Source organism: Amphiura filiformis, chromosome 2, assembly GCF_039555335.1.
Source record: "Amphiura filiformis chromosome 2, Afil_fr2py, whole genome shotgun sequence".
NCBI classification, from domain to species: domain Eukaryota; kingdom Metazoa; phylum Echinodermata; class Ophiuroidea; order Amphilepidida; family Amphiuridae; genus Amphiura; species Amphiura filiformis.
Window position 1 is genome coordinate 37,164,129 of NC_092629.1, and position 25,488 is coordinate 37,189,616.

The following is a 25,488-nucleotide window of genomic DNA, read 5'->3' on the forward strand; positions in this document are numbered from 1 at the left end:
TTTATGTACTTAGATACAATACAAAACAATGTCTAAAATTTGCCACTTTGAGTGATCCTGTGTGCCCCCTTAAGTATTAAGTACATATCATTAGATTTATAAAGTTTACTTTGAGGACTGTTAAATATCAAAAATATTGATTTTTAATCATTTGCCATAAAATGTGTATTATATCAAAATCAAAATTATTTGATATCAGAATGACATTCTTCGTATTCAGAATGCAATAATGGATATGTCTGATGTGATCTCATGTCCAACAAAAATACTGTCCAAACGCTCATACCCACCCCTTAAGTTCATGCCATTTCAAAAAAGAATGAAATACATACACCAAAATAACTACATACACTCAGCAATGGCCTGGATGACCCTTGAAGATGTTGGCTTGAATAGTGGGACATTTTTGCTGAGTTAATTTTCTGTGATTTTATCAATTCTGGACAGTTTTGGGGTGCTTAATTCACCGCAAAAACATGAAAATAAACAAGGCGGAGAAACATGTACACTAAAATAACCCGGGAAAATAACATTATTTAAAAAGTAATAATTAATATTAAAAGTAATTACTTGTTAAAATAACAGGTAGCCAATGGCATCAAGTCTTCTGGACACATACAACATAAAACCATGCAATAAGTAGCTTATGATTTCAACATTTATTGCAACAACAACACTCTAAAACATTCAAATACTTTTAAATTAAAAACAATAATTTTGAAAAACAGCAACTGATGTTTATATTTTTTAAGATGCAGACTTTCAAAGCAAATCTAAAAGCAGTAATAAATTAAATATATTTTTTGTCGGTTTTTGTGTAAATGATTTTTTTACAAACCTAAAAACTGCGATAGATAAAATGAATTTATCATGATAAAAGTAATTTATTTGAATTTTGAGTAGACATTGGTATAACAATTCAAAACAATAATAAATTAAATGTATTTTTTTTTTTTTAATTATAATTTGACCAGACATTATAAACTAAACCCAAAAAACATAATTAAATTAATACATTTTAAAAGCAAAAAGTTGTTTATTTGAATTTTGAGCAGACGTTGGTATGACGTGGCCAGTCTCTTGTCTGACATTTTGGACTGCAGTAGGCTTGCTTTCCACATGATGTGCATGTAAACTCTCCCTCCTTGCCACATGGGCACAGCATAGCAGCAACTATATAGAAATAAACAGAGAAGAAAGCAAAACAATAAAACACAGTTAGGCCAAAAAAAGTTGTTGTGTTGCATTCAAGTGGGGAAAACGGGGAAAGTTGGGTCGGTCGGTCGGATATTTTTTTAAACCTTCAGTTTTAAAAATCCCCACAAATATTAAATAATGCTTCTATTTTGATAATCAATTTGATAAATCAATTTCATTAAAATTAATTTTAAATGAAAAACATTGATTTTTTTTAAACATATCTGTAAAAATTGTCATTCAAAAAAATATTGTGGGGAAAATGGAAAAGTTGGGATGGTCGGTCAGATTTGTTTATATTTTTAAAACCACCACAAATATTAAACAATGCTTCTTCCATGAGGGACATTTGTAATTGTTGACTACTTGATACACTTGTTCGATAATCAATTTGATAAATCAATTTCATCAAATATTAATACTAAGTGAAAAACATTGATTTGTGCGTCACCCAATTGCGTCTTGCACGTTCACCTGGCAACGATTGCCTTGAGCGCATTCAGAGCTAAACCAAATATCCTCAATTTTTAAGCCATGCCTTTATCAAGACGGCAGTAAAGTCATGGTTCTCTGGTTTTAACTCTCTTCACATGGGTGTCGACTGCAGACGACAAGTTTCAAATTTTTTTTTAATAAATTAAAAAAATTCAGAAATGTAAATTGGCATGACTATATTTGGAATCAGTGTGAAAAATGCATTAAAATGAGTACAAACAAGCCTGGTATTGGTTTAGTAGTTATTAAGATAGCTCTTGATATTTGGAGAAAATATTTCAAAACTTGAACTTTTTCTGTTGAAGCTTATAGCTAGCACGCAGAGCATTAATTCTGTGTACCAACCTGTTTCTTCACTGGCCAGTCTAATCAGCACACAATCTGAGCTGTACACCTGCGCAACTGTCAGCTGTTTCTCATATGACACATCAACTTTCTCCAGAGTCTCCGTCAACAGGTCAAATTCTCTTCCTTTGAGTTTGTCAGCGAGGGCGCTTGTCACAGTCTGGTGCAGATCGTAAACGGTTCCCTTGTAGTTGACATCAATGCACGCGATCTTACTGAACACCCCATGGTTGTTTTTGGCCATGATGAACATCTCTTTCTCTGAGTGAAGAAAAAAAATTGAAGAAATTAAATTTATTATTCCGCAAGTGTTTGTTACCATTTTATCAAAATCACTGCTCTAAGGCGAATGCAAAATACTACAAGCCAAGTAGTCTAGATATAGGCCAAATTTAGGCCAAAAATGAAAAACCAGGTACCAACTAAATTGATATGAAGGGCATTGGCTCTTAACCCTCTTCACGCGGGTGTCGACTGCAGACGACATGTTCCAATTTTTTTTTTAATTCAAAAATGTAAATTTTCATGACCATATTTGGAATCAGCATGAAAAATGCATTAAAATGAGTACAAACAATCCTAGTATTGGTTCAGTAGTTCTTAAGATAGCTCTTGATATTTTGAGAAAATATTTCAAAACTTGGGAAATTTTTCCGTTAAAGCGAAGGACTAGCACGCAGAGCATTAAAGTTGTTCCTTGTTACGCAAATGACAGCTTTTAACTGAGATTTTGGGGCTTGCTCTTTGTTATGCTAAAACATTTCCTATTTTACGTGCTCAAGGCCGTTTCTACAGGTGAATGAGCATGAAATGAGTCTTTGACGCAATTATTTGGTGCGGACCAAATATCACATTAGTGTGCTCAGGGAATATAATGAAAACAAGATTTGAATGTTAAACTGGTCCACATTTGTGTGACACTTTCTAAGACTTCGGACCACATATAAACAAGAGGAGGATTGGTGTTGAATTCAACATCAGTGGATGCAAGGTGTTCTCTTGGTACATGCTTTTCATGGGCGCACACCCTCACTCAGAAGACCTGGTAGTTAGAAGACCCGCTATTCAGAAAATCCATTATTCAGCTAGGCCCGTTAGTCAGAATTTTCTGAGTAGCAGGCCTTCTAAATAATGGACTTTCTGAATAGTGGGCTTTTTGTTGAAATTTATGTTAAAGACCCACTACTCAGAATTTTTTTCTGACTAGCAAGCTGTATCCAACCCTTACCCTAAACCTGCAAAGGGCCTGTTAATCAGAAGGCCCGCTACTCAGAAAATACCCGCTACTCAGAAAATATCTTCTGAGTAGCGGGCCTTCTGATTAACAGGTTTTCTGATTAGCGGGTCTTCTGGTTTGTGGGTCATTTTAAACGAAAGCAAGCCCGCTATTCAGAATTTGATGGGTTTTCTGAATAGTAAGCCTGGGTAACGGGTCTTATGAGCTCTGTGATCATCATGCCATGTCACACTTGCATGACAACGGATGCCTCGAGTGCATTCCAAGGGAAACCGAACACCCCTAATTTTTGCTCCATGTCTGTATAAAAATGATGGTCGAGTTCCGGTTCTCTTTCTGTCTCTAATTCTGTGAGTACCACCCATATTGATTTTGTGCAGAAATTACCATTGCTGAATATTCAATTAATTTGCTATGCACAAAATTTCTATTGAAATTTGCGGGCAAGAATACTATTCAAATTCAAAATGACAAAGATTTGAATAGCGAGGTCAACGCAGGGGGTTAGCGATCAGGCTGAAGATTACATTAAATTGATTAGAGGTTAATGACCTCAGTTGTTTTGAGGTTATTGTGAAACACTGTGCTTTGGAACCGAGGAATATCCTGAGGGGTGCAGCCCAAGGGATATTCCGAGGTCCAAAACACAATGTTTAGATATTTCACAATACCCGAAAAATAAGTGAGGCAAAGTCATTAACCTCATTCATAACTGTCACTTTTCACTTTTTGAATTCAATAACATGTCCAGTAAAATTTCTTCAAGAAACTGTACTCTGCATTGCTGAGTGCCGGATGACTCAAAATGTTCCTAATCTTACCTTTCAGATGCTCCAGTTTTGGGCTTGGTGTTGCACCATCAGCTTTCTTCTTTAGACTTGGCTTGGTCATCTTGGTTTTCAGTATTGGACTAGGTGTCTGTGGTACCATGGATGTAAGCTCAGCTACAGCAGTCGCAGGTTTGGTCAGACTAGGCTTGGTCATCTTGGTTTTCAATATTGGACAAGGTGTCTGTGGTTTGGTTTTCAGTATTGGACTAAATGTCTCTACGAGTGGTACCATGGATGTACACTCAGCTTCAGCCGCTGCAGAATTGGTCTTGCCGCTGACAGATGGGGTAGGACTTGCCTCTCTCTCATCACTTTAAAGCAATATTAATAAGTGATTTGCATAAAAAATGGAATGTTAGTTTTCACTAATCACATTGTCCCCTATTAATTTTGAGCCAAGCAAATGAAGAATTTCTTCCCAGTGTCTGTCTACATAGCGTGTTATTAGCTCACTGGTTGTATGTATTGTTCAGCGGAGCCTTGCGCAGCTGGGACATATAAATAAGACGTAAGACGATGCATGCTAGGATCAAGAAATACTCCTTTAACTAAACGTTCTGTACATGTAAACCCTGTGCAATTACAATACAAGTAAACAACAATAATTCTAAAGTACTACACCTATTATATTGGAATGAAAAAGTAGAAAATTATCATTAACCAAAAATTCCAAGTTGACAGGATGTGATATAAAAGGCCAAAAAAAATTAAATGTTACCAACCAAAACATCAGTCGGCATTGAAGACCAGTGGATGCTGGTCGCAGGCCACCAACCTCCACAACGTAAGTCGTGAGAACTTTGTTTAAATTTGTACTTTCTCGAAATTAAATGTTGTGTTGCCCTCAAGTGGGAAAAATGGGAAGCTGGGTCAGTCGGTTGATTGTCTTTTTTATTTTTAACCATCAGTTTTTGAAAAATCCCCACAAATATTAAATAATGCTTTTTCCACTATAGGGACATTTTGTAAATTCTGACTACTGGATACTTGTTAGATAATCAATTTAAGACTAGTCTTTTAATAAAATATTAATTTTAAGTGAAAACATATGTGTAAAAATCAGAATAAAAAAAAAAGAAATTGCGACCCTGATTTTCAAGATTTAGGGTCCGTCGCGGAGGGCAACACAACTAATTTTTTTTGGCCTCGTGATAATGCTCATTTGAGGAAATATCCAACATAAAACTCTTAAGTTATATAATTTTTCTGTGTTCTACTTTTGAAATCCTGTTTTGACAATATGTCATTTTCCATGTTTATGAGCCGAATAGTGCTTTTAGAATGCTTTATCACCAACAGGGCTAATAATGGGGCTTTTTTCCCCAACAGGGAAATTTTACACCCCCTATGCCATGGAAGACATGATTGAACTTCCACACAGTGGGTATAGATTTCAAATGGAGCTACCCACTCTGAAACCCTATTTGAAATCTACACCCCCTGTGTGGGATATTAATGTCATGTCTTCCATAGGGGGTGTATGGGTATGATTTCAACTGGAATAGCTCATTTTGTAAAGTGTTGGGCTATTCCATTTAAAATCCATACTACCCCTGAGGAAGATTTTGGAAATATCTTCCAAAGGGGGAGTATGAATTTCAAATGGAATAAACACATTTGAAACTCACCCTCCCTCAGTGGAAGATTCAGGCAGAGGGTGTATGAATTTCAAATGAAGCTGTTTAAATGAAACAGTGTTCATTCCACCAGAAATTCATACTCCCGCTGTGGAAGATACTTCCAAAATCTTCCACAGGGGTAGTGTGGATTTAAACTGGAATAGCCCAAAGCTCCTCTAATATCTACCTGATGTCTTCCACAAGCATTTCTTCTTTTCCAGGAGTACTACACTTTTGGGCAGTTTCTTTCGGTGTTTCCTGGTTTGAGAGTGGTCCATAATACATTGAATATTCCTCCCCAGCTACAAAACAATAAAACAAGAGATACATGGTCAAGTGAAGTGGTAGAAGCATCGCTAATGTGGTTTCTGGTACTGAACATACAGATCATTCACATAATGTTGAACAACAGTGGGCTCAGTACAGATCCCTGCTGGACACCAGAAATAAAGAATGGAAAATTCCTCCCCAACTACAAACAATAAAACAAGCAATAATGATTAATAGGTTGTAGCATCTCCAATGTGTCTAGTGCTGAAGGTACATTATCATTCACATGATGAATGATGGGCCTAGTATAGACCCCCGAGGAACACCAAACCGTCCCACAATGCATTTGGATAGTAATGATGAATTGAATCTTTGCTCTGTATGTAGGAATTTTCTTCAGATACTGTGACAACAGGCAATTTAATGGGCTATTCCATTTAAAATCAATGCACCCCCCTATGAAAGACATGTCCTTAATCTTTCACACAGGGACTGCAGATTTCAAATGAAATTACTAAGGTAACCCCATTTGAAATTCACACTCCCCCTGTATGGAAGATTAAGGTCATGTCTTCCACAGGGGGTGGATTGATTTCAACTGGACTAACCCAATTCCTCATTTGAGACATGTTCTCACAACATGGGTGGAAATTTGCCAGGGATGGAAGTAAAAGAGGTGTGGTTAATCGAACATGTCATAAAACAAAAGGAAACAAAATAATTCTTCTTTGAAATATTGACTTTTGAACACCATGTAATAAGGCACCTAGTCCTAACTGAGAGCTACCCCGGATTTTACCAGATTAATCTCAGAATTCTTTTTTTTCCTTAAAAAATTGGTCATAAACCATTGTAAACCGGTATGTTCTGTACAATTCAATGCAATACGATGCGATTTTTAAGGGAATTCGCCGTTGCTTCTGAGATTTTTACAGTACATTTTTGTATATCGGCGCTCGCTCGCTCACCGATTTTCTGCGATTAAATCCTTATCTTCGGTTGGGACAATGTGCCTAAGAGAGTAACCCTGGCAAATAGAGGCCGTCAGAGTGACGTCATATGCCGCCATCTTGTGGGTACACGGCTACACGCTGCGATGGTCATTCGATCTCCGCATCGATGTGTGATAACAGCTGCGTGGCAAGCTGCGCCCTGCGCGTAGTGTCCGATGCATGAACACGCAGATCATTTGTACCCACAAGATGGCGAAAGGCTGACGGCCTCTATTATATATCATTTTAAAGCTTAAGATCCAGAAATTATAACTCGAAAATAGAGATTTGCAACTTTTCTCTCTTTTTGTGGGAACAGTTCTCATTTGCAAAATTTTACTTGCCCCCTCAGAATGGACCATAGTTTCACCTAAGTCTTACCTCAGACTCGGCCCCCCTCCCACCATCACCACCCCCACCCCTGTTAATTTGAAGTTCTGGTTCCACCACTGATGTAAAGGGAAGAGTGTACTTGTACATGTGACCATGTGCCAACAAGTACAACCCAGCAAATACAAACACATTTTGAAAAATGTTTTTAACAGTTTTTTGTTTTGATCAAAACATTTTAATAACAATAAATGTCAGGTTATATAAAGGTCATGAAATGTTTTTGAAAATGTTTTATTGGAAATACCACTACTACGAAAACATTGTTCAATTGTTTATTTTTTTGTTGCAAACATTACATTTTGTCAACACTTAAATGTTAGAATCCTTTACAGCAAATTTTTCAAAAATAATTTTGAATGGTATTAAACGATGTAGCTCCTTTATATACCCTTTATATAACCCGACATATATTTGTTATCTGGCAACCTTTTGCGAAGATTTTCAAAACATTTTGAGTTTGCTGGGAAGGCATCAAGAAAAGTGTCAATATGATGCTATTTCAGTTGTGATTTGAATGTTAAAGGCTAGACGAGAATCCCTGGGATCCTTGGTAGTTGAATGAAAAGGGCGTTTTGTAAGCATCAGTCCTGGGAGTTGTTGATTGTTTAAACAAAATGGGACTACATCAAGTGTTGCCTCCCAACCTGGAAAAAGGAAAATAAGGAGTATATTAACACTCTCCATGCGGCGCGGGTGTCAACTGCAGACGACAAGTTTTCAGGTTTTTTTAACAAATTCAAAAATTTCAGAATTTGTAAGTTTCATGACCATATTTGGGATCAGCTTGCAAAATGCATTAAAATGAGTACAAACAAGCCTAGTACTGGTTCAGTTGTTCTTTAGATATCTTTTGAAATATTGAGAAAGTATCGCAAAACTTGACTTTTTATGTTGAATCCTATGGCTAACACACATAACACCACCCCGTCTTGTCTCAAGTTGAAATTAACGCCATGCTGGATTTTGCAGTGGCAGATTTGAATCACACACTAACATAATCCCACTGGGTATATACACACACATAGACAGTGGCCAATTTGAATCATGCGCTAACATAATCCTCCGGGGCGTATACACACACATAGAAGGGCGATATGTTCATATGCTGGCAATGTAACTGTGTAAATGCACTGATTTGAATTTGCCATTGCAAAATCCAACATGGCGTAACTCTCAACTTGAGATGACACAAACTATGGCTTATTTTGTGTTTCTAGTAATCGTGATTCACAAATTGAAATAGGCCGTTCAAACTCCTATATAATCGAAATTGAAAGAAGTGAGGATAGCAGCAACCTCTCTTTGTGTCGACACATTGGATTGTGTGCGCTGACATATTGCATCATGGGTGTCGCCATTGGATAAATATGTGTAAATATGGTTACCTGACTGGGTGACTCCATTTGAAGTCCACACCCCCTGAGATTAATCATGTCTTCCATTCACCCTTTGCACGGATCCGCCATCTTGCTACCAAAACAAGATCCTCCTGGCAAACGCATGCACAAAAGGTGCATTTTTGTTTCGCCCTTTTAAAGCAACTAAAGCATGCGTTTGACGGGCGTACGCACACACAACACACACATTGCGGGCAGAATCTCGTTTTGAGATGGCCGTACGATCAGCGAATAGGGGGTGTATATATTTCAACTGGAATAGCCCATTATCACTTACAGCTGCTGCAGTCGCATTTATAACAACACCAGACCAGGATGACGATGACGATGACGCCGTTGGCAACTATCACAGTCATGGTCCAAAGGGGTAGCAGTAATTCGTAACTTGGCGTAACCCGTATCTAAACAAAAGAAACGACATGTCATATATTAATGTGTGATTAATTGCAATATGCGCTCAAACATGAACCCCTAGGCATGACCTTAATCTTCCACACAGGGAGTGTGAATTTGAAATGGGGTTACCTGAATGGGTGACTCTTTGAAATCTACACCTCTTGTGGTTAAGGTCATGTCTCCCATAGAGGGTGTATGTCAGAGGTGTAAGCGAGGTAACAATCCACTCCCTGAAAAACATGCGAGCCAAAGGCGAGCACCTCGCCAAATTTCCGGAAGTGCACAGGGCTTGTCCGGGGAATAGGCTGCAGGGTATCACTCCCCTCAAAAAAAATTTTTTTGCTCTTTTTATGACGAATTATCATCATCCAATCCCGGAAATGTAAAAAAAAAAAAAAAAATAATTAAAAATTAAAAAAAAAAAAAAGATCGTTTATTTGATTCAATTCAAAAGGCTTATTAACATGATTAAAAAGATTATCTCGAGCTTAAAGAGCTCAATGTTCTAGTATTAATCAAAAGCAGGATTGGCTTCATGTTTTAGAATAAGCTTTGGCCTATTCTGTTTGTAGGGTAAGGATTAAAGTTTATAAGTTATTGTGTTTTTAGACCAATGACCCTTAGATTACCTTCTATTTCCTAGGGGCGGATCCAGGAGATTTCAATAGGGGGCGCCATATGTGACGGAGACTCAGCGCCCACACAAAGTCAGGCACTGCTCTGCAAAACTTAGGGGGCGCACGCTGGGGTGCCCCCTGCCTCTGTTTTGAGTACTGTCGTACGTTTATGTGCACAGTTTTCCTATGCACGATCCTGGAACCTAGGATTGACTGCATATATCAGAACCAGGGCATATGGAAAAGTTAGGCCCACTTTCGTGCAGAAAAGATTTGACCAGTCAGCTGTGCTATGAGCATGCACAATAACGCATGTTTATTGATGATCGATGACCCGGTCAATAGACATCCGGGTTTGCCATGCTCGATAGTAGCTATCGGCTGATTCGTCAACCTATTTTAGGGCAAAATGTCACCCTGTTCCCCTTATCCAATCAAAACAAGTTTTATATCACAAGAAACCTTAGCTCAAGTAGGTCAATAAACCAGCCGTGTTCTTATAAAAAGTCCTGTCACTTTAATTGGCTGTTACATTTTAACACGAGTAGCCCCCAAAAGAAGTGAAAAATTAGCACATTTTCCATTGACGGCACAGAATTTTGATTAATTAAAAAGACACCCTGTTCTCATCATCAGAAATGTTTGAAGTGAGGTTTTTATTGATAAAGATACTTTTAACATGCTAATTCCGGGTGTGTTCGTGTAAATTTTAGCAACACGTGAGCAGCGTGCGGGTAGATAGAACATCAGAGAGTGAATTCACCCATGATTTCCTGTGGTTAAGCGGCGTGCATGACAATCGCTGAGCAAATGCATTCAACTTTTCCATATATGGTCCCCCTTATCTCTTTGCTTCTTATGCACAGGGTTTGACTCTGCCTGTGCACAGGACCAACAGCGATATGTGACTTCCGAACCACAAGACATCACACATACACTATCTATATCATCGTTGGGCAGGAAAAACGTCCTATGTGATTTTGACCCCATGTTTAAAACAAAAAATGCTTTAAACATGTTCAGGGGCCAATGACACATAGGAGGTTTTTCCTGCCCAACGACGACATGTGCTGTACCTTAATTTTTTAGTATTGTTGCACAGGCTTTACGTGCACAGTTTTCCTATGCACGATCCTGGAACCTAGGATTGATTGCATATATCAGAACCAGGGACGGCCCCCTTCCCTTTTGAATATCTCCGACACTTCTTATGCACAGGGTTTGACTCTCCCTGTACAAAGGACAAACAGCGATACGTAACTTCCGAACCACAAGATGTTGCACATACACTCTCTATATCTGCACATGCTAAGAGGTGTATGAGGGTGAGAATAAATTCTACAATTTTATTCTACAATTTCATCAACCTCTAACTGAATATTTCTATAGCAAATTTACCTCTGGCCGATATGGAATATCTAGAGTGGTATCCTTATTAATTCCAAGGTAGGGATCAGCTGTAAGCGTATACCCATTGAAGTTTAAAGTGACCTGGCCCTTAGTGAGATCCTCCCACAGCTGGTCACGGATGGACTCTAGGTGCTCTCCTTGCAGGTCAAAGGTGACCCAGATGGACCCTACAATGGAAATTATGGAATGCAATGTTGACTATCTGGTTTTAAGAATTAGTGTATAGCCCACTGAAGCCCCCCTTTTGGGAACTTTTATATTGTGGGGTATAGATCTTGTACCCTCCATTGCAAAAGTACCTCAACATACCTTATATGGCATTAGACCGTCAGTGAGATCCTCCCTTAGGCCTAAAAAATTGTTTGATTGGCGTAACATTAAAAAATAGGGTAGGTTGTTCGCCATTTTTTATTATTATTATTTTTAACACACATTTTAAGGTGTATAATTTATGCCCCCAGTCAGAACTCTTGTTCCCCTGTTGCCCCTCCCAGTAAAAACCCAAAATTGTGAAAATTTTCACTTTTTGTGGTAAATTTGCGCAAAATTGTTTCATTTTGCCTCACTGAAATGCACTTTTCCCCCAAAAAAATTCCTGGTTCCGCCACTGGGACTGTGTGGGATCACAGTGCCAATTAGTGGTATTGACCCAGTATAAACCACAGCAGTTGAATAGACCATCACATCATGCATTACAGTCTATCTGCTTGAATTATATCAAATGTATACAAAAACAAGTAAGACTGAATGACGTCCTGTCAACCAGACCAAAAATGCAATACTGCAGTACCAATCACGCTGCGCCTTTCTCCTGGCATCAGGCGCAAACTTGTCTTTTTAATTTGGTCTTCAATTATCAGCGCCGCTTAAATATTGAGAACTATAAATATGTGACATGATCTGGTCCATGGAGGCCAAAGACGGCACATTTGAAATTGAGATGAAGGCAAAAATATGGAGTAAAAAAAACAATAAAATACATTTACATAAAAAAATTGATATCACAAAACTTTGTAAGTTTAAAACCAAGTATGCTAGACATTTGGTGTCTTCAGTGCATGATGGCCTAATGTTTGTTTTAAGGTAATAATTATAGTAACTCAATTTTCAAAAATGTCTCATTTGGCAACCATGGACCAGATCGTGTCACATGTATTTTTTTTTCAAACAAAAGTCTAATAAATGCAACCCTCATGAAAGTGTGTTATTGAAAGTTGAAATGAGGGATTTTGTGTACATTTTCACTGGCACAATGTTGTTATATTAGGCATCTGTGCAGGCCGGTTAAAACGACAGCTACCCGAGTTTTACCCGATTAATCTCAGAATTCTTTTTTCCTGAAAAATCGGTCGTAAACCAATATAAACTGGTGTATTCTGTACAATGCAGTGCGATTTTTAAGAGAATTCAAGATTTTTACAGAGTATTGGGCTCTCACTCGCTCACCAATTTTCTGCAATTAATTCACTGTCATCAGTTAGGACAATGTGCCTTACGGTACTGCAAAGCATAATGGGATACTTCTTTCAACTGCCTTGGGTATCGACCTACCTCTTGTTATGGTTACATTGCTTATTGTAACATTAGGATACATTCGTCCAATCATGTTGGTGAAATAGATCTTCATCTCCTCTTTGTTCCCTCCGACGACCTTGTCGTAATCCGCGTCAAACCTGATGGTGAAAGTAGCATGGCTGGCATTCCAGAGGTTATGACTTGCAGTAACCACATCAAATGGATCCAACAGGAGCACTTTTTCATAGTTACTGGGTGGAGTTGTGTACACATGGAGCTGAATGATGTAGTGATATCCAGAAGCGTCGATGGTTAGATTGTCAATATGAGCTCGTGCAGTAGAGAGGTCAAAGGTCACATTAGTCTCCCCCACAATCTGTCCAGGATAGTTACTTGGAATGTATAGGGATGCTGATGCATACCATGTGTAGATCTGAAAGAGATTAGAAAACTAATTAAAGGTTGTATTTTTATTTTTTATATACAGCATAACGTTGCATATGGGGTAGGGTCCTCTATCATAGGTGTAATACCATGTCCATGGTTACCGGTGAAATATCACAGAAGACCACGTTTGGATTATACTATGTCTGTGTGTGTGGGACCACAGTTTAACTGTTAACAACTACACACACAATACGGGTCCACGGTTAAAAACAAGTTGGGGGAGGGGGTGTGGGGGTGTGTGTGTTGGGGTGGGGTGTGTGTTGTGTAGACTCACTTTCCCATCAAGGTACTGAGTAGTCTGTAATATTATTGCATCATGTATTACTTGTTTGTAGGGGTGGGTCAGGTTGGGGGTGGGGTGGGTAGGGGTGGGGTGTGTGTGTGTGTGTTGTGTAGACTCACCTTCTCATCAAGGTCCTTAGCAGCCTGCAATGTAATCCCACCATGTATTACTCTGTGTGTTGGGGTGGGTCAGGTTGGGGGTGAGTGGGGTGTGTTGGGCAGGGGTGGGGCAGGTGTGTGTTGTGTAGACTCGCCTTCTCATCAAGGTCCTGAGCAGTCTGCAATGTAACCCCACCATGTATTACTGTGTGTGTTGGGGTGGGTCAGGTTGGGGGTGGGTGGGGTGTGTTGGGCAGGGGTGGGGCGGGTGTGTGTTGTGTAGACTCACCTTCTCATCAAGGTCCTGAGCAGTCTGCAATGTAACCCCACCATGTATTACTGTGTGTGTTGGGGTGGGTCAGGTTGGGGCGAGGTGGGGTGGAGTGGGGTGGGTGGGTGTGCATTGTGTAGACTCACCTTCTCATCAAGGTCCTGATCAGTCTGCAATGCAGCGTTCGAAATTTTGGTTGTCCGGTTGCCCGGGACAACTAAAAAAGTCGCCGGACAACCAAAAATACTGATTCGGTTGTCCGCTGGACAACCATAAATCTAGCCAAAAGTCACATTTGTAGGCCTACGGACAACCAAAAATTTAGACAGACAACCAGAAATTGTAATCTGGTTGTCCGTGGGACAACCATTTATTTTTCCTAAATTCGAACACTGCTGCAATGTAATCCCATCATGTATTACTGTGTGTGTTGGGGTGGGTCAGGTTGGGGTGGGTGGGGTGTGTTGGGCAGGGGTGGGGTGGGTGTGTGTTGTGTAGACTCACCTTCTCATCAAGGTTGGGTCAGGTTGGGGTGGAGGTGGGGTGTGGTGGGAAGGGGTGGGTGGGTGTTGTGTAGACTCACCTTCTCATTAAGGTCCTGAGCAGCCTGCGATGTAATCCCATCATGTATTTCAATGATGACATTGAACTTATCACCAACATGCATATCACCATGATGGGCCGGTGCATCCATGACGACAACAAGATACGGCCTTGGCGTGACGCTAAATACCGTAGAACCCACCGCAAAAGTGGACGTGTTCGGATATGTTATATGGAAGTCCAAAGTGACATTGTTTACCGGTGCATCAATTTCAAGTCCAGTGAAGTTGACCCACCCGTGGATGAATGGTAGAGTCAAGTTACCATGGAGACTGGCATCATGGCTGCCAGTGCCTGGGCGAATTGATGCTGTGAGAAGCCAAGGTTTGGAGCGTGTTCCAAGGTGTTCAACAAGGATACCCTATGAGATAATAATATGAAACAACAACAAAATTGAAAAAATAGAACACGAAAATTGCCAGTTTGTTGCACATCACAGCAGAAAATGTTGAGTTGATCACAATGAGGTAGATGAAGGCATCTTCCGCCTTTTGGCGGATTTTTCCGCCTTCAACCATCATATCTTCGGATTTTATCGGACCTGCCTTTTACTACATATTCAACGCCTCGGCATGCGATTGGATGTATTACAGTACACGGACATACTTAAACAATTTCAAGCTTGACAACCGCAAAAATAACAACGCACGAATCGTCAAGCAAAATAAAAATTCTGTTTTTAATTTTAAACTACTAGCGGGAGACTCACGCTTTGTGCGGGTCCCCGCTAGTAAACAGGAGCTGTTATGGGAGTGGTTACTAAACATGGTAAACGGTGATGATAATCATGGTGTCTTGGTGTAGATTATTCATCCAGTATAGTTATGATCATGTTAGCTTGATAATCATATGTTAGCTCCTGTCATATTAAAGAAGCTAAACTTAAGTGAATATCCAGACCTGTGTTATTACTCACTCAATCCCTCAGATTTCTATTGAAACAGCTCGTGACAAAATGATTGATTTTATCCCAGCAAACATAAAATGTTAACGTTAGAAGAGGTTGCTAGAAAACATTTCAATTTCGGGTTATAATGGTATAAAACATGTAAGCAAAAGTTGCTGCAAAACATTTTAAGATAGGCCTAATATAGCCAGGACTTATTTCAAGAATTTCAAATCTGTCACCCAATGACCCCCCTTTTCATCAGCTTACACCCAATGATCCCCCCGAAATGGCTTCAAGGCCTTGACCAAGTTTCCAATTCTGAGGGGACACAACCCCCTGCACGGCGCGCAACACAATGGTGTTTCGTGGCCATTCAAAAAGGTGGCGGCAAAATCAACTTCGAGTGTGCCCCCCCTTTCCTAAATTCCTGGATCTGCCACTGTTTCAGAGAAGCAAAATGAGGAAATGTTAGGCTTTTACTACTACGCTAAAAAGTAGACCCACGTTAAGACTTCTATTTATATTTGACCTGTTTGGTATATAGTTTGTATGTTAAAGAAAGTAACTGGTTCTTACCTGGTGAAAAATAGAGAGGCATTCCTGAAATAGGGTTTTAGACATTTTGGTTATTCAAATAAAAGTTATAGGCTTTCCTTGTGTCGTCTTTATATCTTGTAGATACCCCCTCACCGTTCAGTTACAAAAAAAAAAAAAAAGTACAAACAGCCACTAACCATTGCATCCAGCACTGTAATCTTTGGTTGTATGTCAAACGCTTCATCCTCCACTGCCCCTGCTGGCTCTACTTCAACAATGAGTTGGGCGGGTATACGGAATACTACCAATGTAGACTCGGCCATTTCACTCTCGGCTGCCAGATGGGCTTGATGTTCATCATATCTGAAAATATAACATATTAATTAGGATTTATATAGACGACTCGACATGTGACGTCATTGCCCGGCAGTATGGGCGCGAATTATGGCAATTTCCATTGCTCTTTGTCCTGCAGTGTGCGTACACATCATAGTTTGCTCAGGGCACGTGCATTTTAAATCGCCCACCACATTTCATATAGTACAAGAAAGCCACTGAACAGTGTAGCGGTTCGTTCAAGCATATCCATAGACCAGTCCCTCGCCTTCGTTGATAAACATTGATGACAAGTGGTCTATAATAGTGACTAACCTACAAGATCTAGGCGCTTAATACACTTATAACTAAAACTAGAAACTATAGTGTGTCTTGTCTCTAAGGTGATTACGTTACTAGCGTATGGACAAATCGCTTTTCTGTGCATGTGTATACCGTTTTGTTATACAGAGATGTCACAAAGCGTACCGAACGGAGCTCTCGCCCTTATGGCGTGGGGTCCAGGGGCACCCTTAAGGGCCACTTGTGGGGGCCAGGGGCCATGCCCCGGCGGGGGTCGAGGGGCAGAGGCACCCGAAACTCATGGGTTTCTACACAGAAAAATATATAGGGTAAAACATTAAAATTATGACAGAAAATGCATGAGTTTAATCAGTTTTATTACCATTTTTAAATTGCAGTGGAACCTCTTTCACATGTAATCTGTAAAGTCAAAGTACGGCTGGGGTCCAGGGGAAAAGCCCCGGTGGGGGTCGAGTGGGCGAAGCCCCACCCTCCACCCTACTACCCAACATTTAAATATAGGTTTTTCAATGTTTTAATCTTATTTATGTATGTTTATAACATGTTTGTAATGTGATTTTGATTTAAACTTTTGATCCAAACACAAAGAATTAATTCCTACCTCGGAATTTTCAGATGGTACTCCATCTTTCATCAGGGAGTGAGTGACTGTATCAGAATGTGATTTTCTTGACCTGTGACCTGATAACAGACTCGTAGACTCCCTGAAAGTTTGAACCGGCCCTGTCTTTGTTGAGAGATGGTTGGTTGGCTTTGATGTGAACTGCTTTTTTGACTCCACGTTGGAACCACCTGCTGTCTCTGTCAAGTATGCGGACTTTATCCAAGTCCACAAAATGTCCTGGAGACTCGATGTGAATGTGGTTTGAGACCTCTGATGCTATACTACTGGGTCTTTCAGGAGTCTATGAGTCTGTTATCAGTTCAAAGGTTAAGAAAATCACAACCTGATACAGTCACTCACTCGCTGATGAAAGATGGAATACCATCTGAAAATTCCGAGGTAGGAATTAATTCCTTGTGTTTGGATCAAAAGTTTAAATCAAAATCATGATTTATACCAACACAGATGAACTTGTTTGTAACATTTTCATAATATTTGGCAAATAACAACAACTTTAGACCAAAACACATACCTCTCTGTCCCATTCTCTGCTGTTCCATTTGATGCACGTACGCCCCCAGTTGGGTCAACAGGTTCAGGCAGTGGGTCTGTCATTGCCATAGCCATAATCTCAATATCCAGTGTGTCAGCAAGTGAACCTCCTTGCATCTCATTTGCTATGGTGGATTGTAGGTTGATGAGCGAGTCAAAGCTAAGAGTGTGGCCACTGTGGTCATGCGAGGTTGTATTACCTGAAACAAACAAGGGAAATCTAGAATTTTGCAGTTCTCGACGCAAAGTGTCGGCCGCAGTGCCTCCAACTTAACTTGTACCAGGGTGATTTCACTTGGAGCTGGGGGTATTTTTTTACTCCAATTCAAAAAGAAAAAATGTGAAATGATGCGGCCTTGGAGGGTATTTTAAACTGCATTCTATCACCTGTGTTACACGTAGACAAAAGAATAATGACAGTGTACAACACAAAAGAATCTAACATCGAATTTTAAGCGGCTTTAATCCACCCAATTGGGCAGTCACTACACCAGTTTGGTGCATGCGGGGACCCGTCATGGCCGACCAAATCCTGACCATGACTTGGCTACTTGGATTTGTTTATAATTGGTCATACAGATCATGACAATGCCGCAGAATTAACCAATAAAAAAAACAGATGGAAATTACCTAAAGATTTACATCCCTGCATATTCACTAACTTGGCCCCATTTCACAAAGGCTTACGATCGATCTTAGGATTGATTTACAATACATAGTCCCCTATTCAATCAATCGTAAGATTGATCGCAAGTCGCAAGTGAAATGTGGCCCAGACTTGTCTGTTTTGTGCAACATTTTGGTTATATACCTTCATGTAATTTTACACAAAATTAGGGTTAAGGTTAGGGTTAGTTTAGGGCTAGGATTAGGGTTAGGGTTATGATTAGGATTAGGGTTAGGATTAGGGTTAGAGCTAGGATTAGATTACACAAAATAATTACATGAAGGATCGACCGACATTTTGTAAACATACCAGTTACATTGGTAGTAGCAGTTGGTGCCGCTACTGTGGTAACAGTCTCTGTAACAATAGATGCTGATGTTGTATTAGAAGTCGTAGTACCATTCATCACTGAGGGCGCTTCATCCACTGGCACATCCTCCTCTGGTTCCTCTATACTATCAGCTGGCGGATCTCCGATCTCAATCACCACATCAGCTCCTTCCGTGGATCTCCTACGACGTCCTGAAAAGCTATCTTCAGCGATGATGTTGACAATCCTGATCTGAGCTGGTTCCACATCTAAGAACGCGACGAGATTTGCGATGAGATTTACCTCATAGAATGCATCCACCGGGATAGCCGGTACACTGAATGTGACCATGATTACCGGCACTGTGCGGATTATCACCGGTCTCGGGCCGCGAACAAGAATGTGTAAGTACTGCGTCATCCGGTCAAAGAAATTCTCTCCGTTGACTGTAGAAAGAAGGGATGGCATGTACTCTGCAGGTGTTTTATCATTTTTCCAAACAAATTCATTAAATTCGAAAGCTCCATTATTCGGTAAGATATACACTCCATTGACATACACATCAAGACGCTGTGGACTAGCATACCAGATCCCGACCACGACTGCAGAGTCATCTTCAGCATTCAACAACTGAAATCGCAGATCCTGCGGGTTTGTACCGGTAAAAACAAGCTCATATTCCAAATCCATGGCGACGATGGCATAGAATGTGCTGATACGTTCTTGGCAGGTGTACCCATTGCACCACCCGTGATCTTGTGGGCCGTTGATGAGATCGATGTACGTATCTGCGTACAGCCCTACAGGAGAGAGACGTCGGATTTCTGTGTCATCGTCCATACTTTCAATGACAAGGACGTTATAGTCGATGTCGTGACATTCATAAGCTGTCCAAGATGGCTGCCAAGTGCACTGGTTGTCATGGCCACGATAGATTCCTGCAATGTTAATAAACATTTGCGATGAGTCAACATGAGTAGTTTAGTTAGTATTGGAAGGGGCTTACCCCTCTGAGCACTACCTGCTGATCTAACATTGCCTCTGATTGGTCAATTACATGATATCTTCATTTTAATCACCAATCAGAATGGAGCTTTGTAATAATTCATCCTAATTTTTTTGTGTGGTGAAATTATTCTAACAATGTTGCTGATTGGTCCAATTGATATGAAAACTTCTTTTTGACCAATAGGCAGGTAGTTCTCACGGAGTTAAGCCAGGATGGTAAGGGGTGAAGTCTGCCTGGGCAAACTGAATGCTTTGGCTACCTGCTGCTTCAGGACAATGGCGGCGGAACCAGAGGGAGCCAGAGGCCTGTCAACCTTTTTCCCACTGCATTAAGGAGGTTCGAAACGATGTTTCTGGAAAACAGAAACTAAATTTAGAACCATTTAAATAGATTGAATAAGTTAAGCTAAATACACTGAGCAAAATAGTTTTTGTTTGAAAGAAATCGGACATACGGTTGTCAAGATATACATGTTTTTAGTTTCTTTGTATTCTCTTGTTTTTGCCAATATATTGATGAAGTTAATGAGGAAAATTGGCAAAATGTGCTCATGAATATTCATGTTTGCCAATATTATACCAATATCTTATGAATAAACCTTCATACTACTTTTATTTTATATGATTTTGACATGAAACTTTGCCAATGTGTTTCTATGGCCTAAAACATTAACATGTGATTTTCCCGCACATCTAATTTGCATATTTGCATAATTAATTAGCATTATACTTAATTATGCAAATATGCAAATTAGATGGGTGGGAAAATCACATGTTAAAGGTTTATGCCATAGAGACACATTGACAAAGTGTCAGGTCAAAATTCTTAAAGGTAAAAGTAGTATGAAGGTTTATTCATAAAATTTGGGGAAAATATTGGCAAAAATTAATATTAATGAGCACATTTTGCCAATTTTCCTCATTAACTTCATCAATATATTGGCAAAAACAATAGAATACAAAGAATCTTTCAACAGCAATATCTCAAAAACCGTTTGTCCGATTTGGCTCAAATTTTAGAATTAAGATTATTTTGCATATCTCTCTGCAACAAGTCTATTTTAATCTCAATCAGAGCAACTTGATTTTGCCTTTCGTACCACCTTAATATTATGCTCTATTTAATATGATCAGCTCGTAATAAGCGAGAATTTTTTGGATATAGTACTGCACAAGTCAATGAAGTCCAAATTTACGCTTGCGTAAGCTCACAAAAGTGTGCATCAGTCACTTAATAATCAAAGCACAATTTGTGCAGGTGCCACGCCAAGCTGTGTGTACGCCATTCTATATCAATCCACAATGTTATGAGTCCTGCCTATTAGGAGCTGATCAGAGAATACATTTCACCTCATGACAAAAGAAGACCGGAACGTTTACACACCTCTTACATGTATATGTAACCACATTCAACATGTCAAGCAGAACAGACAAGAAGAACTTGTCACACCTGTGCATGGAGAAACCTTGTGGTTGCCTGCTCTGCAGCCAATGATGATGATGGTCATGATAATGATATAGAAGTTATGTTTGTTAATTTGGTCCATAATGATGTGACACTTATATGCCTAAGCCTATATAGGACCCGGCAAAAAACGCAATCTCAGATTTCTCGCCGCAATTCTCGCTATTGAGTAATTATCTTGCTTTTACAAACAATAAAACAAGGTGTTTAATACCGCAAAAACTTCCAAAAATCATTGAGCCATGCCGTGTTGACAATTCATGACATCAAGTAAGCTTAAAATGCACTCACCAGTGTGTAGTTTCAGTGCTTAATTGGTCTCTAAAATCTCGGTTTTTAAAGCAAATTTGGGGTAAATCTTGCTTTTAATTTTTTTATATCTCGTTTTTTGCCTTTAGAAATTGTGTTTTTTGCCGGGGCCTACCTATATCCAGTCAACAGGAACAAGACCAAATAAAGTCGTGTTTTCAAATTCAACAACTTTCAAGGACCGTGGGAACCCTGTCAGCACAGGGTGATTTTTTTCTTGCTTAGTCACTTTCACAAAGTGATCTCTCAGGAGTGCTGATCTTAATAAGGACAAAAATAGGCTCTGATGCCGATAGTGCTGGTGTTCTACCAACCAGGAACTACTCCTATGATTCACCTTTACTCTTACCTTTATTGGGACTTTTTTCCTTATTATAATATACTCCTTACCTTAATTGGCCATTTTTTCCTTATATGGTAAATGGCTTACCTTATTGGGCATTTTCTCCATCCGAGCTGAAAGGGCAATAAATTTTATTTTGCCTTCACTATATTGGTATTATACTCTTCACTATATTGGGCATTTCTCCTTGTACCTTACCTTTGTTGGGCATTTTTTTCTTATATGGTATACGACTACCATCCACTTCCGTCACCATAACTTTCGGTATCCGATAGTTGCCTAGTCCTCGTGACGGATCCCCACCCCACTCAAATGCCGAGTCAGGAATCACCGTGGCAACAGATCCTAGGAATGTTCCATCCAGGTCTTGCAGCAGAGCATTCTTCATTCCGTCACAGTCCATGTCAACGCAGTCACTTGGGTTCACTAATCTAGGTGTTAAATCAATAATATGTGATTTGCATAACAAATAGATTCCTATTGAAATATTAGTTTTCACTGATCATAATTTCAAATTAAAGTATCAAGAGATCTAAAAGGTCTATTTTGATTGGTTACTGAGATGATTATATCAAGTAATTAACCAATCAGGGGCTCAGTAAGAAAGGAAGTAGATATCTCACCTTCCATTTGGCCTATGCAATAGCAGTTTACTTTCTGGTTGAATTTGATCCATATGTATGTTTTGCATGTAGATGGGGTGCATGAAATCACCGCTGTTTGAATTGGTCATTATCATCACATTCCTGTGTCTGCATCTCTTCTCAAAATTACTGAACATCACATCTGTGGAATATCAAAACGGCACATTGTTATGGACACGAAACATTTAAAAAGCCATTTTTGATGGACTGGCAAAAATATTGGGACAAAAACATTTGTCACACAATGTGTACCTACCACACTGCAAGAAATGGGCTATTCCATTTAAAATCCACACTACCCCTGTGAAACATTTAGCTAAAGTCTACCCGGGGGCACTTCCATAGTGGATACGCATCATGTGCCTCGGGAATGACCCCTTTTCAAACCGGCTTGTACCCAATGACCCCCTTTTTTTGTGTTATGGTCCTACCTATTACCCAATGACCCCCTTTAAAAAAATCCATGTACTCAATGACCCCCTTTTTCTATTTCCTGCTATACCCAATGACCCCCCTTTCAATTCCCAAATTTAGGTGGTATTTGTGTTCTCCTCCAGAAATAATGAGATTTTTCACATTTCCAAGGTGGCCAAGTTGTTTTTCATGCAGTTTGGCACTTATTTATGTGTACTTAATGATACTCTTTTGGCAATCCTGTACTCAATGACCCCCATTTTACTTTTTGTTACCCCAATGACCATCCTTTTTTCAAAGTTTCATACCGAATGACCCCATTTTTATTCAGGTTGTGTACTGAATGACCCCATATTTTTGTATTGTACATTTGACCTGAATGCCCCCTACTTTTAACATGGCCGAGGCACATCCCTGCCATTTCAGATAGGGAGTGCCCCCCCCCCCGGGAAAGTCTACCCCAGAGGGAGTATCAATTTTGAATAGAATACACAATTGGGTAACTTCAATTTGAATTTCTTACTCAGCTGCGTAAGATACAGGTAAAGCCATAATACAGGGGGAGTATGGGTTTCAAAATTAATAACTCTGACCAATTACATTTGAAAAATATACTCCCCCTGTGGAAGATATTTCCAAAATCTTCCACAGGGGGAGTGTGGATTTCAACTGGAACAGCGCAATCTGAATTCCAATGATCCAATCATTCATTCATATTTTATTTTGCCAATCACCAATCAATAATACAATGTACAAATGCAATTCAATAATGATATTAATAATAATAGTAATAGCAATAATAGTAATAATGATGATAATACAAATCATGGCAATAAATAACCAATATAATAATAATATAATAATAACAAAAAATATAAAAACAATTAAACTTTATACTGCAGTGAAAACCCAGATTGAAAAAAAAATGGGGATGGTGGTAATCAATGCAATTAACAGACAATGTAGAGAGGGCTTTAATGCGCGTGTTTATAGAGGCTGCAAATGGAAAGATTATACTGCAACAACTTTTGAAATCGCAGTACTTATGCGCTATCAAACACTAGAGACCGGATAATTCTTTCTCACTATAAACACGCTCATAGACGAAATTAATTTATCAGCACATGATGTTATTATACCGTAATTGTCGAAAAATGAGCCGTATATCATACAAGTCGATAGTATTGCCTGTTTACAAAAGTATTTATATTGAACAATGTACAATCAAATAATTAGAAAAAAACCTATATGACAAGATCATTGAATCAACCTAAAAAAGTAAGGTTAAATCAGGTGATTGACGAGGACCCTGCTAAACGTGGAGCGCGAGGGTGCAGGGCCCTCTTAAATAGTCACCAAACAGACAGACATACAGACAGACAGACAAACAGAAAACAGATGATCTGATTTAACACGAGAATGATAGTTAAGATAGAAGGAGTGAAGTTAAAGTAGAAGTATGGCTCCTGAATACTAAGGATGTGAGGTTGTGAGGAAGTACTTACTAAAAGATGGAATGGACTAAAGTACAAAGAAGAATGAAATGTATCGTGACGGTATTAGTTACCCTCTGTGTAACCACGAATGATGTAAGTTGGATTTGAAGTTAGCAAGAGTCCGAAGACAATTTGACAAAAGAAAGGAGTTCTTTCCATAGTATGGGACCTTGCGTTTTGGAAGAATTGTTTTAAAGGGCAGTGTTAGAAGGAAAGATAACATGTTCGTGAACATTCCTGGTATTGTAAGTGTGAGACAGAGTGATAGTGTTGAAAAGATATGAGCAGAATAATTATGTCACTGCAGCTCAAGGTGAAACAGAGAGTAGGTCCAAATAGAATATTAATATTGAGCAACATGTCATATCAAGTCTTTATACATTACAGGAGCACCAGGTTTAAACAGCTCTTTTCAGAGCCACCAAAATCTCGAAAGCGATGTCGGCGGCAGAGTGCTACACGATCGTAAGTGCAGTAGAATGTAATAGCTGCCTTTTGTAAAACACCTATTTTTTTGCAGCACATCCCTCATTGTAAAGTGTTGATCTTCTGTATTACCGTACTGATGCGAGTATAGTCCCAGGAAAATTTTCAGAAATTTCAATGCTTTTCGAAATTCATGGTTGATTAAAAAAAAAAAAAAAAATTGTAGGCCTATGTGTTTTGAATAAATTTGTACTCATGTCATACTCTATTAATGATTTCATAATGCATACAAATTCAATGCATTTTGAATTTGTATACAAATTTATTCAAAACACATAGGCCTAAATTTTTTTTTAATCAACCATGAATGATCCTAACATTTAGCTCTAGGTCCAGGGACACTCCAAAGCTGAAAAAATAAATAGCTTAAAATTTTTGTTTGAAAAATGTTCACCCAAAAACGGGGTGGGACTATACTCGAGTCAGTACGGTACTTGCCTGATGGCCACTAAGCTAACCTAAGATATCACCTTTACATGTAGTTGGGTGTTATTTTAGTGTTATTGGTTAAAAGTAAGTACATTTATTGCAATGTTGCAAATGGCAGCTTATACATTCTACTGCACTTACGATGGTGTAGCACTAGCACTGTGCTGACGATGTAGATACTTACTGTTCAACAAAGTTTTGCCTGATATTGCTGGGTACTCCGTCACCCAATGGAAAGGATAATTTGGCGCTTTATTAAGTCCGGTCATAAGCGATGGCCA

General features: G+C 39.2%; 1 protein-coding gene across 1 annotated transcript; it reads right to left on the minus strand.

Moving 5' to 3' along the window:
- Positions 1 to 217: 217 nt before the first annotated feature.
- Positions 218 to 25,483, minus strand: LOC140146168 (uncharacterized). The gene is made up of 14 exons (XM_072167930.1): positions 25,392 to 25,483; positions 22,362 to 22,524; positions 21,937 to 22,169; positions 18,613 to 19,551; positions 17,617 to 17,836; positions 16,039 to 16,204; positions 14,396 to 14,776; positions 12,750 to 13,146; positions 11,187 to 11,365; positions 9,053 to 9,176; positions 5,911 to 6,025; positions 4,096 to 4,415; positions 2,038 to 2,298; positions 218 to 1,173 (listed from the first exon to the last, which is right to left on the minus strand). Exons 1-14 carry the CDS (start codon positions 25,474 to 25,476, stop codon positions 1,037 to 1,039), a joined length of 3,720 nt encoding a protein of 1,239 aa, XP_072024031.1. The 5' UTR covers positions 25,477 to 25,483; the 3' UTR covers positions 218 to 1,036.
- Positions 25,484 to 25,488: the final 5 nt, after the last annotated feature.